The sequence below is a fragment of the Xylocopa sonorina genome, chromosome 1 (assembly GCF_050948175.1).
Source record: "Xylocopa sonorina isolate GNS202 chromosome 1, iyXylSono1_principal, whole genome shotgun sequence".
NCBI lineage: Eukaryota > Metazoa > Arthropoda > Insecta > Hymenoptera > Apidae > Xylocopa > Xylocopa sonorina.
The window spans coordinates 11218756-11231053 of NC_135193.1; the positions used below are offsets into that span (position 1 = coordinate 11218756).

The 12298-nt window shown below is 44.2% G+C and overlaps 3 protein-coding genes across 3 annotated transcripts; all 3 read left to right on the forward strand.

Annotated features, from left to right (window-relative positions):
- The first annotated feature begins 364 nt into the window (after positions 1-364).
- Pins (G-protein-signaling modulator pins) lies at positions 365-5437 on the forward strand. Its single transcript, XM_076906520.1, has 8 exons — positions 365-632; positions 1191-1556; positions 1643-1785; positions 1870-2109; positions 2186-2657; positions 2744-2961; positions 3062-3206; positions 3291-5437. Exons 1-8 carry the CDS (start codon positions 588-590, stop codon positions 3492-3494), a joined length of 1833 nt encoding a protein of 610 aa, XP_076762635.1. The 5' UTR covers positions 365-587; the 3' UTR covers positions 3495-5437.
- Positions 5438-5752: 315 nt separating this feature from the next.
- On the forward strand, positions 5753-7168 carry LOC143430792 (androglobin-like). The gene is made up of 6 exons (XM_076907216.1): positions 5753-5947; positions 6013-6113; positions 6194-6271; positions 6469-6658; positions 6723-6944; positions 7031-7168. The coding sequence occupies exons 1-6, from the start codon at positions 5824-5826 to the stop codon at positions 7153-7155; spliced, it is 840 nt and encodes a 279-aa protein (XP_076763331.1). The 5' UTR covers positions 5753-5823; the 3' UTR covers positions 7156-7168.
- A 42-nt stretch (positions 7169-7210) lies between these two features.
- On the forward strand, positions 7211-11334 carry LOC143423572 (androglobin). The gene is made up of 3 exons (XM_076895038.1): positions 7211-7543; positions 7616-10177; positions 10249-11334. The coding sequence occupies exons 1-3, from the start codon at positions 7211-7213 to the stop codon at positions 10909-10911; spliced, it is 3558 nt and encodes a 1185-aa protein (XP_076751153.1). The 3' UTR covers positions 10912-11334.
- The last annotated feature ends 964 nt before the right edge of the window (positions 11335-12298 follow it).

The window sequence follows — 12298 nt, forward strand, 5'->3', positions numbered from 1 at the left end:
TGGAGCATCGATTTTGCCTCCTCAACTCGTCCAATAAAAATCAACACCGTCTAGTACCATCGTTTCTCATTGCACAACTCTCGAACGACGCGTCAGCGAGGCTATAACAAACGCTCGTGTTTATATACTCGCAGGCGAGTCCAAAATCCTTTCGATGCACCAGCCTCAGCCCCAATGAACTTCTAGAGACTTTTTATTTACCACTGAAACGCGTCGGTTATCCGATTGGCAGTTTCGCAAGCGAGATGCATCAAGCGCCATTTGTTTGGACGCACAATTTTCGGTCAGTTGCATTCGGAAAGTCCGGCGAGCGCCCGTTTACGAGCGAGGCGGAGGGAAATAAGTGACGCGCGTTCTACTCGCGAGTAGCCGACGAGAGACACGCGGACGCGATTATGCGAGCGTACGAGTCGCAGCAGGGACCGCGGCTGGATCACGATGCGTGAAAAATTGGTCGCGTCGAATTATTGTCGCACACCGAGTGAACGCCTACCGTGCACGTAAGAGCCGCGTTATTTACGCTCGCGAAGAGCTTGAGGGATCGATCGTTTGCGAGTGGCGAAGGGAAACGAAGGGGAACACGCACGATGTCTCTGAGCGCGAGCGCGGAGAACTTATCATCGGAAGCGCAAGTAAGTGGACCACGGTAATTATTACACTTTTCCACGCGTGACTCATACTCATACATTCAATCGTCCCGTTACCCCGTGCGATTCATTCGCTTTTATCCGTTTCACTTTTTATCGATTGTTACGTTTATGTAATTCCCTCGATATCCCTGTAAACAAACGACGCGAGGAGAGAGAGGAATAAGAAGCGTTACTCGCGCATCGTTTTGTTAATCTGGTTGTCGCACGTATTTTTGTTTATCTCGAGCAACGCGTGTATCGGCCGCGAATTTATTATTCGCTTTGCGTTAGTCACGGGAAGGAATTTGAAATGTTCAGCGATGAGCTTGTGTGCTATTCTATTGCAATCCCATACTCAGCCACTCCCATGATCATTCCAATGCCCTTTCCACAGTTCTTTTCAAGAGAAACCATATTGTTAATATGCATGAAATATCGTGTAATTATTTCATTCGTCAAAGTAACATGTAATTCTGAGATATTCGGAAAGATTAGAGACATTATCCGAATGGATTTATAGCAGACAGATATGCGTTAGATGTGATTTCTTCTATTTGATAGAACAGTGGGAGGTGGAACATGTGCCTGGAGTTGGCACTTGAGGGCGAACGCCTCTGCAAGGCTGGAGACTGCAAATCTGGAGTCGCATTCTTTCAAGCCGCGATCCAAGCCGGCACAGAAGACCTAAGGATCTTAAGTGCAATTTACAGCCAGCTGGGAAATGCATACTTTTATTTGGGAGATTATGTGAAAGCGATGCAGTACCATAAACTGGACTTGACTCTTGCACGTAACATGGGAGACAAATTGGGAGAAGCCAAGTCCAGTGGAAACCTTGGTAATACTCTGAAAGTTATGGGAAAGTTTGACGAGGCTATGATTTGTTGCAAGAGACATTTGGAAATTTCAAGAGAAATCGGGGATAAGGTATGTATATGTGTCTACACAACCAGAGAATTGCTTCAAGTTTTCAAATGTTATTTCTAATTGAAAGAACAATTATTTTGTTATAGCTCAGTGAAGGGAGAGCTTTGTACAATTTGGGAAATGTTTATCACGCTAAAGGTAAACAGGCTGGTAGAGTAGGTCATCAGGATCCTGGAGAATTTTCTGAGGATGTCAGACAATGTTTACAGCAAGCTGTACGCTATTACGAGTAAGATCAGCTAACATTAAAATGTCCTTAAAGAAGGATACTTAGTACAATTAATATATAAATATTGTGAATTCTTTTTTCCAGAGAAAACTTAGAATTGATGAAGGAATTGGAAGATTCTGCAGCTCAAGGAAGAGCTTGCGGAAATTTAGGAAATACTTTTTACCTATTGGGTGATTTTCAGCAAGCAATTTATTATCATAACGAAAGACTGAAGATTGCCAGGGAATTTGGTGACAAGGCTGCTGAGAGAAGAGCGAACAGTAATTTAGGGAATTCGCATATCTTTCTTGGTGAATTTGAGAAAGCTGCACAACATTACAAGTGTGTATCTTCATTGCATACCTCTCTTCGAATAGTGATGTAATATGTGAGTAACATTTACTTTCATCTTCTCTAGGAGAACTCTAGTCCTTGCACAAGAATTAGGAGATAGAGAGGTGGAAGCACAAGCATGCTATTCTCTAGGAAACACGTACACTCTGCTCAGAGACTATCCGACTGCTATTGAATACCATTTGTGGCATCTTGACATAGCACGGCAGCTGAAAGACAGAGTGGGCGAAGGCCGCGCCTGTTGGTCTTTGGGCAATGCGTACGCTGCGATGGGTAATCACGAGAAAGCATTACACTACGCGAATCTGCACTTGAATATTTCGAAAGAGCTCGAGGATCCAATGGGACAGGCAACCGCACAAATGAATGTGGACGATTTACAAAAGATTCTAGGCTTGGAGAAAGGACAACAGGAGAATAATAAAGAGAATATCGCACAAAAACTCTCGACCAATACGAGTTCAAATGTCAATATGTCCTCACCGTGTAGATATAGACTTAGACGGCAAAGTATGGATAACCTGGATTTGATTAAGGTAATTCAATTACTCCATAGAATTTTCAGACTACGTGTTCTAAAATTTAATCGTTAATATATTTTATGGAATTAATTTTCGTTTAGCTAACGCCGGATGCGAAATTAAAGGAGCAAGCTGAATCTCAAACCGACAAGAGTAATAACGCGACGCCAGAACTTAATCAGAAGGAGGATGATAGTTTTTTCGATCTTCTCTCTCGTTTTCAATCTGGTAGAATGGACGATCAACGCTGCGCGTTGAATATAAATCGTAATCAGAAGTTCAGGACAATCACACCCGAGGTGTGCGAGTCGGATGATAAGTACGTAGTTTTACTTCACGACACTTCGAGTACTAACAGTCGCGTAAAGTTAAATAGTTATAAAGATTCAAAATTGTTAATTAAAATTAATTATTTTCAGAGACGGAGAAGATTTGTTGGAATTGATTGCTGGAATGCAAAGTAAGAGGATGGATGAGCAACGAGTGACGCTGCCTTATTTACCAGGCCTAAATTGTAATCAAGATTCCGATGATTCTTTCATTGAAATGCTGGTCAGGTGCCAGGTACGTCTCACATGCAAATAGATCCTTTTTCCCTTATTAAATGTATCATACAAAACGTATAGCAAGTTTAATATTTTCTTTTAGGGCTCTCGCTTAGAAGATCAGCGAAGTCCGCTGCCAGCGGCATCAACGGTGCACGATGCTGAAGAGGAGCACAGCCAAAGATCCAATGGAACCACTCAAGCCGGCTCGACGGTCCCCGAGGAGGATCTTTTTGCTTTAATACAAAGACTTCAGGCAGGGCGAATGGAGGATCAAAGAGCCTCTGGTCCTGGTAAAACCTGTTAAACCATTAATATGTATAATTGCGGGAAGTTCTATGGTAATGAACTCGCTTGAAATTCTACGACTCGTTTCCAAGCAGCTCCTCGTTGTCTTCTTTTATGATTTACGAAACGTTCGCTACTTAATTTACGCATTCCGCTCACAGGCTATGAAATCATTGCCGGAGTATGATTCAGATTTCTAGGAAACTGCAAGGTACAATACTGTTATACCGTCCACCGATGTTTATTCTCCACTTTACAGTTAGAGCAACGCGACAGATCTGCATCGTCGCGATTCTAGCCTACTGATTTTCTAACAAATTTACGAAGCAAATATTTTTTCATTTTTCTTCTTTTCTATATGTTAATTACTCTTTTGATCTATCTGCAATACGGTGCCAAATTCTGTACATACAAGCCTAAGTTATTCGTGCAGCGATTCGGGAAGTGTTGCGCAATGCTCGCAAGAAAATCATTTTTTGTATCAATATTTTCAAAGTGTAATATTATTCGTTTATTATAGTGGCGAATAGAGAGTGTGCTCGGATGGTTTATGACAAGAAAAAAAATTTATAATTATAACATATTACAAACACTGCCAGGTTAAGAGTGTGAATCATACAAACATTTCTTCGAAAGGTTCAAAATACTGTCACGTCTCGATTACGGAACGAAAAGGATTCGTTGATCCTGGCATTATTTTTTTTTGCACACTGGATACGGTATTTTGTTATCTGAACTCATTTGATCGCTGATTAACTTTTGCGATTCGCGAGATCGCGCGCGCGATGAGATTGGTGCCAAACGAAATTGACCTGTTGGGAAGTAACTATAGAATATTTAAAAAAAAAAAAGAGGAAGAGAGTAGAAATTGTTGGTCCTTATTATTCGTCTATTTTTCTGTATTTGCTGTTTCCTCTATTGACTAGACTGATCGCTCGTCACTGTGACAACACGTACAGGTATGATAATTAGCAATGGACGTTACCATATCCATTGATTACAATATTGTGATCAGTTTCCGTCGTTTTCTGTACTTTGCGCATTCCAAATAGACGGAGTATTAAACGGTGTTATTCGTCGGATAGACTGTATCGACCATGATCACGGTATCATCTTCAATTCCAATGGGTAGTATCTATATTCCAAAGCGATAAATCTAGCGGGCGAAACTTAATTACGCGTAAGGGAATTATATTTATAGGAATTCTTGAACATGCATACGATTTGATACAGGCCGCTGTATCGCCTGATCTCCTTGTGTTCCGAGAACTTTGAAAGCGTTCATTAAAGAGAGGAATTCGATGAGGATTCAACATTCCACGAAATAATCCACTGTATTTATAATCCTTTCAAAGGGGTACCTTAACTGATAAGTAACTTAAATTAATATAAATTCTCCGCGTTATTTATCTGTGAATACGCACTAAAACAATTGTCGGAAGGATGGCGTCTCGTCTAACGATATTTAACGATATTTAAAGAAAGATAAAAAAAAAACAGAAAAGGAAAAAAAAAGAATGGAACATGCCTTAATAAGTTTACGCTACTCTATCGATCTACGATGCATGTACGTGCATTCCGAGGCTGCATACGTCTCGCGCCTACTTACTTATACATATGTATTAAAACCCAGAACTAACTATGAACGACTATAAAACTAAACCGAGCCTGATCGAGTGACTATAAAGCTACGCGTCGAAGTTATCGTTGGGGGATGGGACGACTAGCGTCTCGAAGAAACTGAACAAGGTCTAATTGTAATTTCCTGTATGTACGAATCGTAGTATTATTTTTCTTGTTGTTGAGGAAACACTATGTATCTACCGTGAATCTAAGAAGAAAAACGAGTTGATAAAAAGACAAAAAAAAAAAATATGGAGAATAAAAGAAAACTTCGTTCTAATGGTGTAAACGTACAAGCTCATCCGTTCGTCATTGTCGTCGTCGAAGTCGTTGGAGCAACCTGACGATTCATTGTTCAATTTACTTCGGTAACGAGAGATCGCAAGCGCTATTTTTTGTAGACGTTACATTTGTACTACACTCTATATCTCTTTAATGTATATGTTTAATTTCGCGAAGTTCGCGAGGTCGCCCCTTGGCGAACCAGGTACTAACAGAGTTACTTTGAATTCTAATATTTTTTATGGAATCTGTTTTTCGTGTAGGTTCGCATCTCATTTTCATATAGTTATGTATAATACAGAGATTCAATAAATATATATACTTTTTCCACAACATCCCGCGTACAGCCTCCGTCCACATTTAAAGGTTCGCTTCACATTTCGAGCGAAACTTTTAGTTACGTGGAGACGATCGTCTTTTGCTTACTGAACGGAATTTTAAACATGTCTGTGGTGTCAAAAAACGTGGCAGAGTCTGCATTTGAAGTTCCTCTGACGGACGATACCACATTATGGCAAGAATGGTCCGACGCGACGTTGAACAAGGAGAATTGGACGTATCCTAAAAGTAATGGAACAAATTCACCTTCGCCTCTTCCTCTCCTAAGATTATCGATCAAATTTTTATTTCAGACGGACCAGACGGTTTGTTTTTCGACACACAAGTTGTTCAACTACCTTCGTCCTTAGAATCTCACGAATGGATAAGAGCAAAGGACCTGGAAAATCTGACTGTAGGTTCGTTTTAAAAATGAATAATTATTAGTAACAATTTGTTTTCACTACGATCGAAATTCTAAAGTGTTAAATTTAGGGACCACTGACAGTATTCGTCGCTGATTCAACGTATCCAGACCTAATCACCAATAACAAACATTTATTGCACAGTCAGGTAAATTATGTACCATGTCCCCCATTTTTATTAAAGCATCAAATGTAAAAATTGTAGAAGTGCTCGTTCGCGAGAAGTTGCGATGTGTTCCACGATTACCGCTTGGGATCGTTGAACAATAATTGATCCAATCGGTCACGCCGGCCAATTGACACGTTCCCAATTGAACGCGGTTCAATTAACGAACGACTTTTCAGTTCGCACGATGGTTTATTTCCGCGCTAATAAATCTTCAGTACTGCGGGCAGGATGGCTTAGAAATAAGTGGAGAGAACGTGGGTTTCATCTGGAACTGCCGGTACCAATCGTGGCGGGGCTGGATGAACGTGTACTCGATGAGCAAAGCCGGCAAGGGTGCACAACATCGACCCGTCGTAAATCCAAACGGTACTCTATTTTTCAATGGACACCACCAGACGCTCTTCATTCTCGCGAACGAATTACGTTGAAGGCAAATACATCGTGAGGCTGTACTTTCTGGGAGCTTGGCGCAGGATCGTCGTGGACGACAGGATACCAGTGAACGTGGAGAAGCTACCACTTTTACCACGAACCACGAATAATTCGGAATTGTGGCCTATGATCCTCTCGAAGGCTGTATTGAAATTATGCGCCCTGACCTGGTCTGGGTCCCGTGAAATCGTGGATTTCCATCCTGTCGCTTGTTTAACTGGTGAAATAACAGAATAAAGAACAGAAACCCTGATCTCTGAAAGTAAAAATCTCTAACGTTGTTTGTCGTCGTTGATTTAAATTTAGGATGGGTCTGTTTGCGATTGGACGTAGGGTATTTGTCCCCCCAAGACAAGTGGGACTTTTTGAGAAAGTACGCGGACCACTTCGAGTGGAAGGCGGAAGTCACGGAGCAGGAGAGCCCGGGTTAGTCCCGAGTTTCTCAACAAATATAGTTTATTGTAATTAAAGGAAGAGAATTAGGAAATGTCGATTTTAAGTGTTGGTCCTTTCCAAACAGACGCCACGAGGTCTAAGAAAAGTAAAGAGTCGAAGATGGTGTCCAGAGACAGTGCGCGAACGAAGAAGTCCAAAGAAACGGAGCGTACAAAAAGATCTAAAGATACTGAAGCTACTAAGAAATTGAACGATAATGTTCAGATGATGAACAGGTTAACTAAACCGCGAGCAGTTACCCTGTTTCTTGGATTGGAAGACATGAACAAAGTCTCTGCAGAAGTTGTGCCAGAATTAACCCCCTGTTTTAGCCATTTTGTGTATGTAGCACAGTCTCGCGACATTCCTTTGGATCCCAATGATGTAGGTTGAATAACCATCGAGATACGGGATAAAAAACATATCGAACATTAAGAGTACTTAAATGAATCATAGGTGAAACCTCCGTTGGCAAGATGGAAGCTCTTCCGCTGGCTGGAATGGGCCATCAGCGAGGGAACGATCGATCCAGTCGAATACTTCGTACCGATTCGATCACTGAAAATTGTTAGTCCTCTGAGAAAATACGAGGAGAGTGTAATTAACAGATTCAATGGTACATTCAACGATACAAACGAAAAAAGTCAGAGAACGAAATCTCGTGAGAAATTGAAGGGACCACAAAACCAAGTCTCTCAGCCGCTAGAGTTACGAGAAGACATTAGTTTCTGGGCGGACTTCAACAAACTGGAACCCTTCATAAAGGACGTCCATTTCTTCTACAAACTCGACTACTTTCCGTACACCACGAAGCTATCGGATCGTATCGCAACGAAACCATTGAACGATCAGAAATCAGAAACGAAAAAGGGTAGTAAGAAGAGTAGCAGGAAGAGTTCTCCGTCCAAATCGACATTTAAGGATCCAGACTTCGTTGACGCGTACTGTTGGCCTCGAAAGATGACCCTAACTAGAAACGAACCTTTATACTTATTCACTGACTCTTTGGAGGAAAAATTTTTTCTGATCGACTTCTCCACCTTCCAAGTGTCAGTCGACTCTTTCGAAGAGACCCATAATGACGGAACCACGTACTCTAAGTGTATTTTAAAAGGAAACGAAGACTATCTGGTCGTAGAAAAGCACAATTGGTTCCGCAGGCCAAAAAAGTCTGACTATTTAGTCTCCGTTTCAACCGCTGGAACGAAGTCCACCGTATTGGAAATAGATCGTGGCAGGCACTTGTTGCGAGTGTACTGTCGCTCAGAATCCGACTGCTTCGTCACGATCTCGTCTGACACCATTTTCCACGTGGGAGACAGAAGAAGGATGTACGAGCTGATGTGCACGGAGTCCGAGACGGTCGATCGGATGGCGAGGCTCCTCAGCAACGCGATCGGTGGCGTCTGCCAAGCGTTCGGCACTGAAAGGTACTTCGAGGCCATGAAGATTTATTACAACAGCTACTTGCCGCCTGCTGAAGAGCGAAAGGGCAAGAACAAGCTAATCTACGATCAAATACACGATTATTTTGTGAACGAAGAGGCACGTCTGATTAAGACGATCGTGCGTGCAGACGAGGTACCAGGCATGGTTCGATCTTTGAAGATATTGTTCTTAAATCCTGCTATCGGTTTGGAGCAGTCTGACGCGACGTCGAAGATAATGGCGAATCTACGAGCGTTGAGCGCGATGAAAAACGGGTCGGAAGGTAGCGGACGCGACAGCCGCCATTTTGAGGGCAGCGCACATACCATCCAGCAGTCTGTAGATAGAATTCTCGAAGAGAATAACGCTGCTTCGATCATCCAGTCGTTTTTCAAGATGATCGTTCTCAAAAGGTACAGGAAGATTCACAATCCTGCTCACGAGGAGCACGATCAAGTATCGAGAAGTTTGCTAAAAGTCGCGGAGCTGTTCAATTACAACAAACGGGAGTCTCTGATTAATCAGGTCCTGAGGAACGTCTTGAAACGCTACGACAAATTGTACGACGTCTACCATTGCTTCAGGGACTTCGAGTACACTCTGCAAGCGCAAGAGTTGAAGAGTGCATCGACGAATGTCAGAGCAAACCAGTGGCTACCGATTGTAAGGCTCGTGGTAAATCCTCGAGTGGCAGAGACGGTTCTAGCAGCGATAGATCTATTCGTTAACCTAACCAGGTACAGCGTGCGGGTGTTCGAGAACGAGACTGGACGGGAGATGCTTCGAGTGGTGAACAACGTGGTTCCAACGCGATACAGTCACTCGAAGTTAGGCTACACGATATTTTGTTACGCTTGGAGCGAAGATCAGCCATTAAAGCAGTTACCCTGGTCCTTGAACGTGATCACCATGAAAGGACAGCCATCGTTTCAATTTCTCGACAACGGAGAGCCACTTTCAACGATCCCAGTGCCATCGATATTGATCGTGGACGAATTATCCGACGCTTATATCCCTAATCCGAGGAACATCATCTGCAAGTGGATCGTTCAAGTAACGAAGCCTTGTTTGGTATCCTTCAGGCTACGAGTGTCCTACGAAAAAGCGAGAATGGCTATCAAAGTGACAGACAGACAAGGAGAGACGCTATCTCGTGTAAAGGGGACCTACGTAGTCATTTTGCCAATGGTGTATCTAGGACTCGAAAGAGAACCCGTTGCAAATCTACTTCCAGTCAAGAAGTCCTCGAATAACGATAAGACTGATGAAAATACGAAGGATAACTTCAGCGACGAAAAAGGCGATGGAATCGAAAGTACCCGCAAGGTTTACCATGTGGAGGCTTCAGTGCTCGACGATAGTTGGCCACTGACGAGAAGGGAGTGGAGTTGCGTAACGGAATTCAGAGTGAAACCAACAGGCTCTCTTTCGAGGACGAAGGTGCCTCCGTTTTCGAATACAGGAAAACTGTCGAAGTCCGAGTCGGTGAGATCGAGGAGAGGTTCGAAGCATTCCGTCGACAGCACTGGCACCCTCGAGTCGCCTTATTGGGTCCTCCAAGTGGTCACCGATCCCCACAGTGAATTAGAGGTACGAACGCCAATCGCGTCTATGTAATTCGAATATAAATCATCGATGACAGTCGTACTTCTGGCGAACAGATATCCCGGGATAGGACAAAGGAGATAGAGATAGCGCGAATGAAGGAGGCCTGGGCGAAGGAGAACCCCGACAGTCTGCAGCGCGGCAAAGAGCTGCGAGAGGCGTTCGTAAAGGAACACGAGATCAAGCCGGAAACTCGGACAGGTTCTATCGAAAGGAAACCCTCGAGTCATTCCAAGAGTTCGTTGACAAAGAGGGACACGCAGCGATCCTCGATCGACTACGCGTCGGAGACTTCAATGCTTCATTTGGAGGAGAGAACGCTGAAGCCGACCGCGTCGCTTCGAAGGCTTCCACCCCTGGATTTGACCATCTATGAAGTGAAAGAGGACGAAGGGAAGGAACCACGGCTGAAAACTGAATCAGACGAGGAACTGTCGAGGAACATTCGTGCGGCGAACATCGTTCGCGCTGAAGAGAACTATGCGAGTTTCCTCGACAAGCTGAGGAATCTGTTCGAGAAACAGCAGACACAGTATGGAACTCTGTATGGACGATACACGGAATATTTCTGGGACAGCAGAGCCTCGTTGGAAGAGGCGTACGAGGCCAGGAACTTGTACGTTCGCCGGACGAAACCAGTGGCAGCTTCCAGCACCAAGTCCACCAAGGCTACCAAGACCACTAAGAAATCGACCAGCAAGAAGTCCAAGAAGACTTAGACTACCCACGTCGTTCCCTTAGAATTAATTGTACCCGAGTACAGTTTAATAAGAAGCGGATATCTAATTAGCCCAATTATGCTAGATTAAGTATCGTCCACCTTTCCGTAACGAAGAACCCGTTCGCATGGAAACCTCCAAAGTCCATCTTCGAGTCCACAGTCTTAAAAAAAACCCTTGAAATATCTACCAACGCCACGATACGTATTACCATTCGCGGTATCCACCGCTTATACCCGCGAAAAACTGTCTCTAATTACCGCTTGAACCTTGTCCTTACTAATCGCTGAAACCGCCAGCGTCATGCATATTCCGGTGCAGCGGCATTCCTCGCGCGGATTCCAACAGGCTCTCGCTGGCGCACGCATCGAAACGATAGGGATCGATGATTCGGCGGGGTGCGCTTTAAGCGGACGCGGTCTCTCATCCTCTGGCTCGTCCGGACCAGTGATCGGTCAAGAGGAGGACGCGCGAAACGCGGGAAAACCCTGAGACCAGAAACGGAGGAACGGTTTGCATACTGGGCCGAGCGACTGCTCGTAGGACGCGTCGCAAGGGGAGAAGCACCCGTCGACGGGGCACCTTTTAATGACGCGCTCCCCGCTTCGCCTCTGGTAAAGGAAAGCGCGGCGATCCGTTCCGTTCATTTTTCATCCGGGACCAGTCCCCGTCGTCTAGCAAGATTATTACGAAACCGCGGCGCGGTAGCGAGGTCTAGGTTAAGCGCAAGAACAGGTACAGCGCCGGCCATGGCTCCCCAGTCTTATTCCGCGCGGCGGTTAATGGCGCCGGCTCGTTTTCTTTCTGTTTGCTGCCCGTTCGGTGGTTTGTTCTTGTCGCGGAAATTGATTGAAGGGAGTAATGGGAAGATGAGTTGGACGCGTTCCACGCTACGTATGATCGTGTGGCCGAGGTGGAATTTTATTGATGACGAAAGGGGTGGGGAAAAAAGCGTGATGGATGGACGAGCGTGTATACCTGTTACTTTTCTTGAGTTCGAGAAAAAATTTATTGGTTTGTTGCCACTGTACGTAACGATGTGGCGTTCGTACGTGCATACGAGATGCGGAGGACGAGTTCGGCAGCTGTTTTCATCGTGCGCGCGGTTAACGCGCCGACTTCTTTTCACCGCGACGCGGTTCCATCCGTTTGAAGAAATTGATTGGAAGGAATAATGAAGACGTAAGTCGAGGGTACTTTGCTCGGTTCCGGTTTTTATCCGCAGAGAGCTAAATAGGTGGCGGATGATGAATCTGCGAGCGTATCTACGGTTTCATTTTTACGAATTCTGACTGGAGAGCTTCTAAGTAGGACTACGTCAGCGAATGCGACGATAATGTACTTACAAATGCATTTGTTATAATACTTGGGTAACTTAAATTATCTA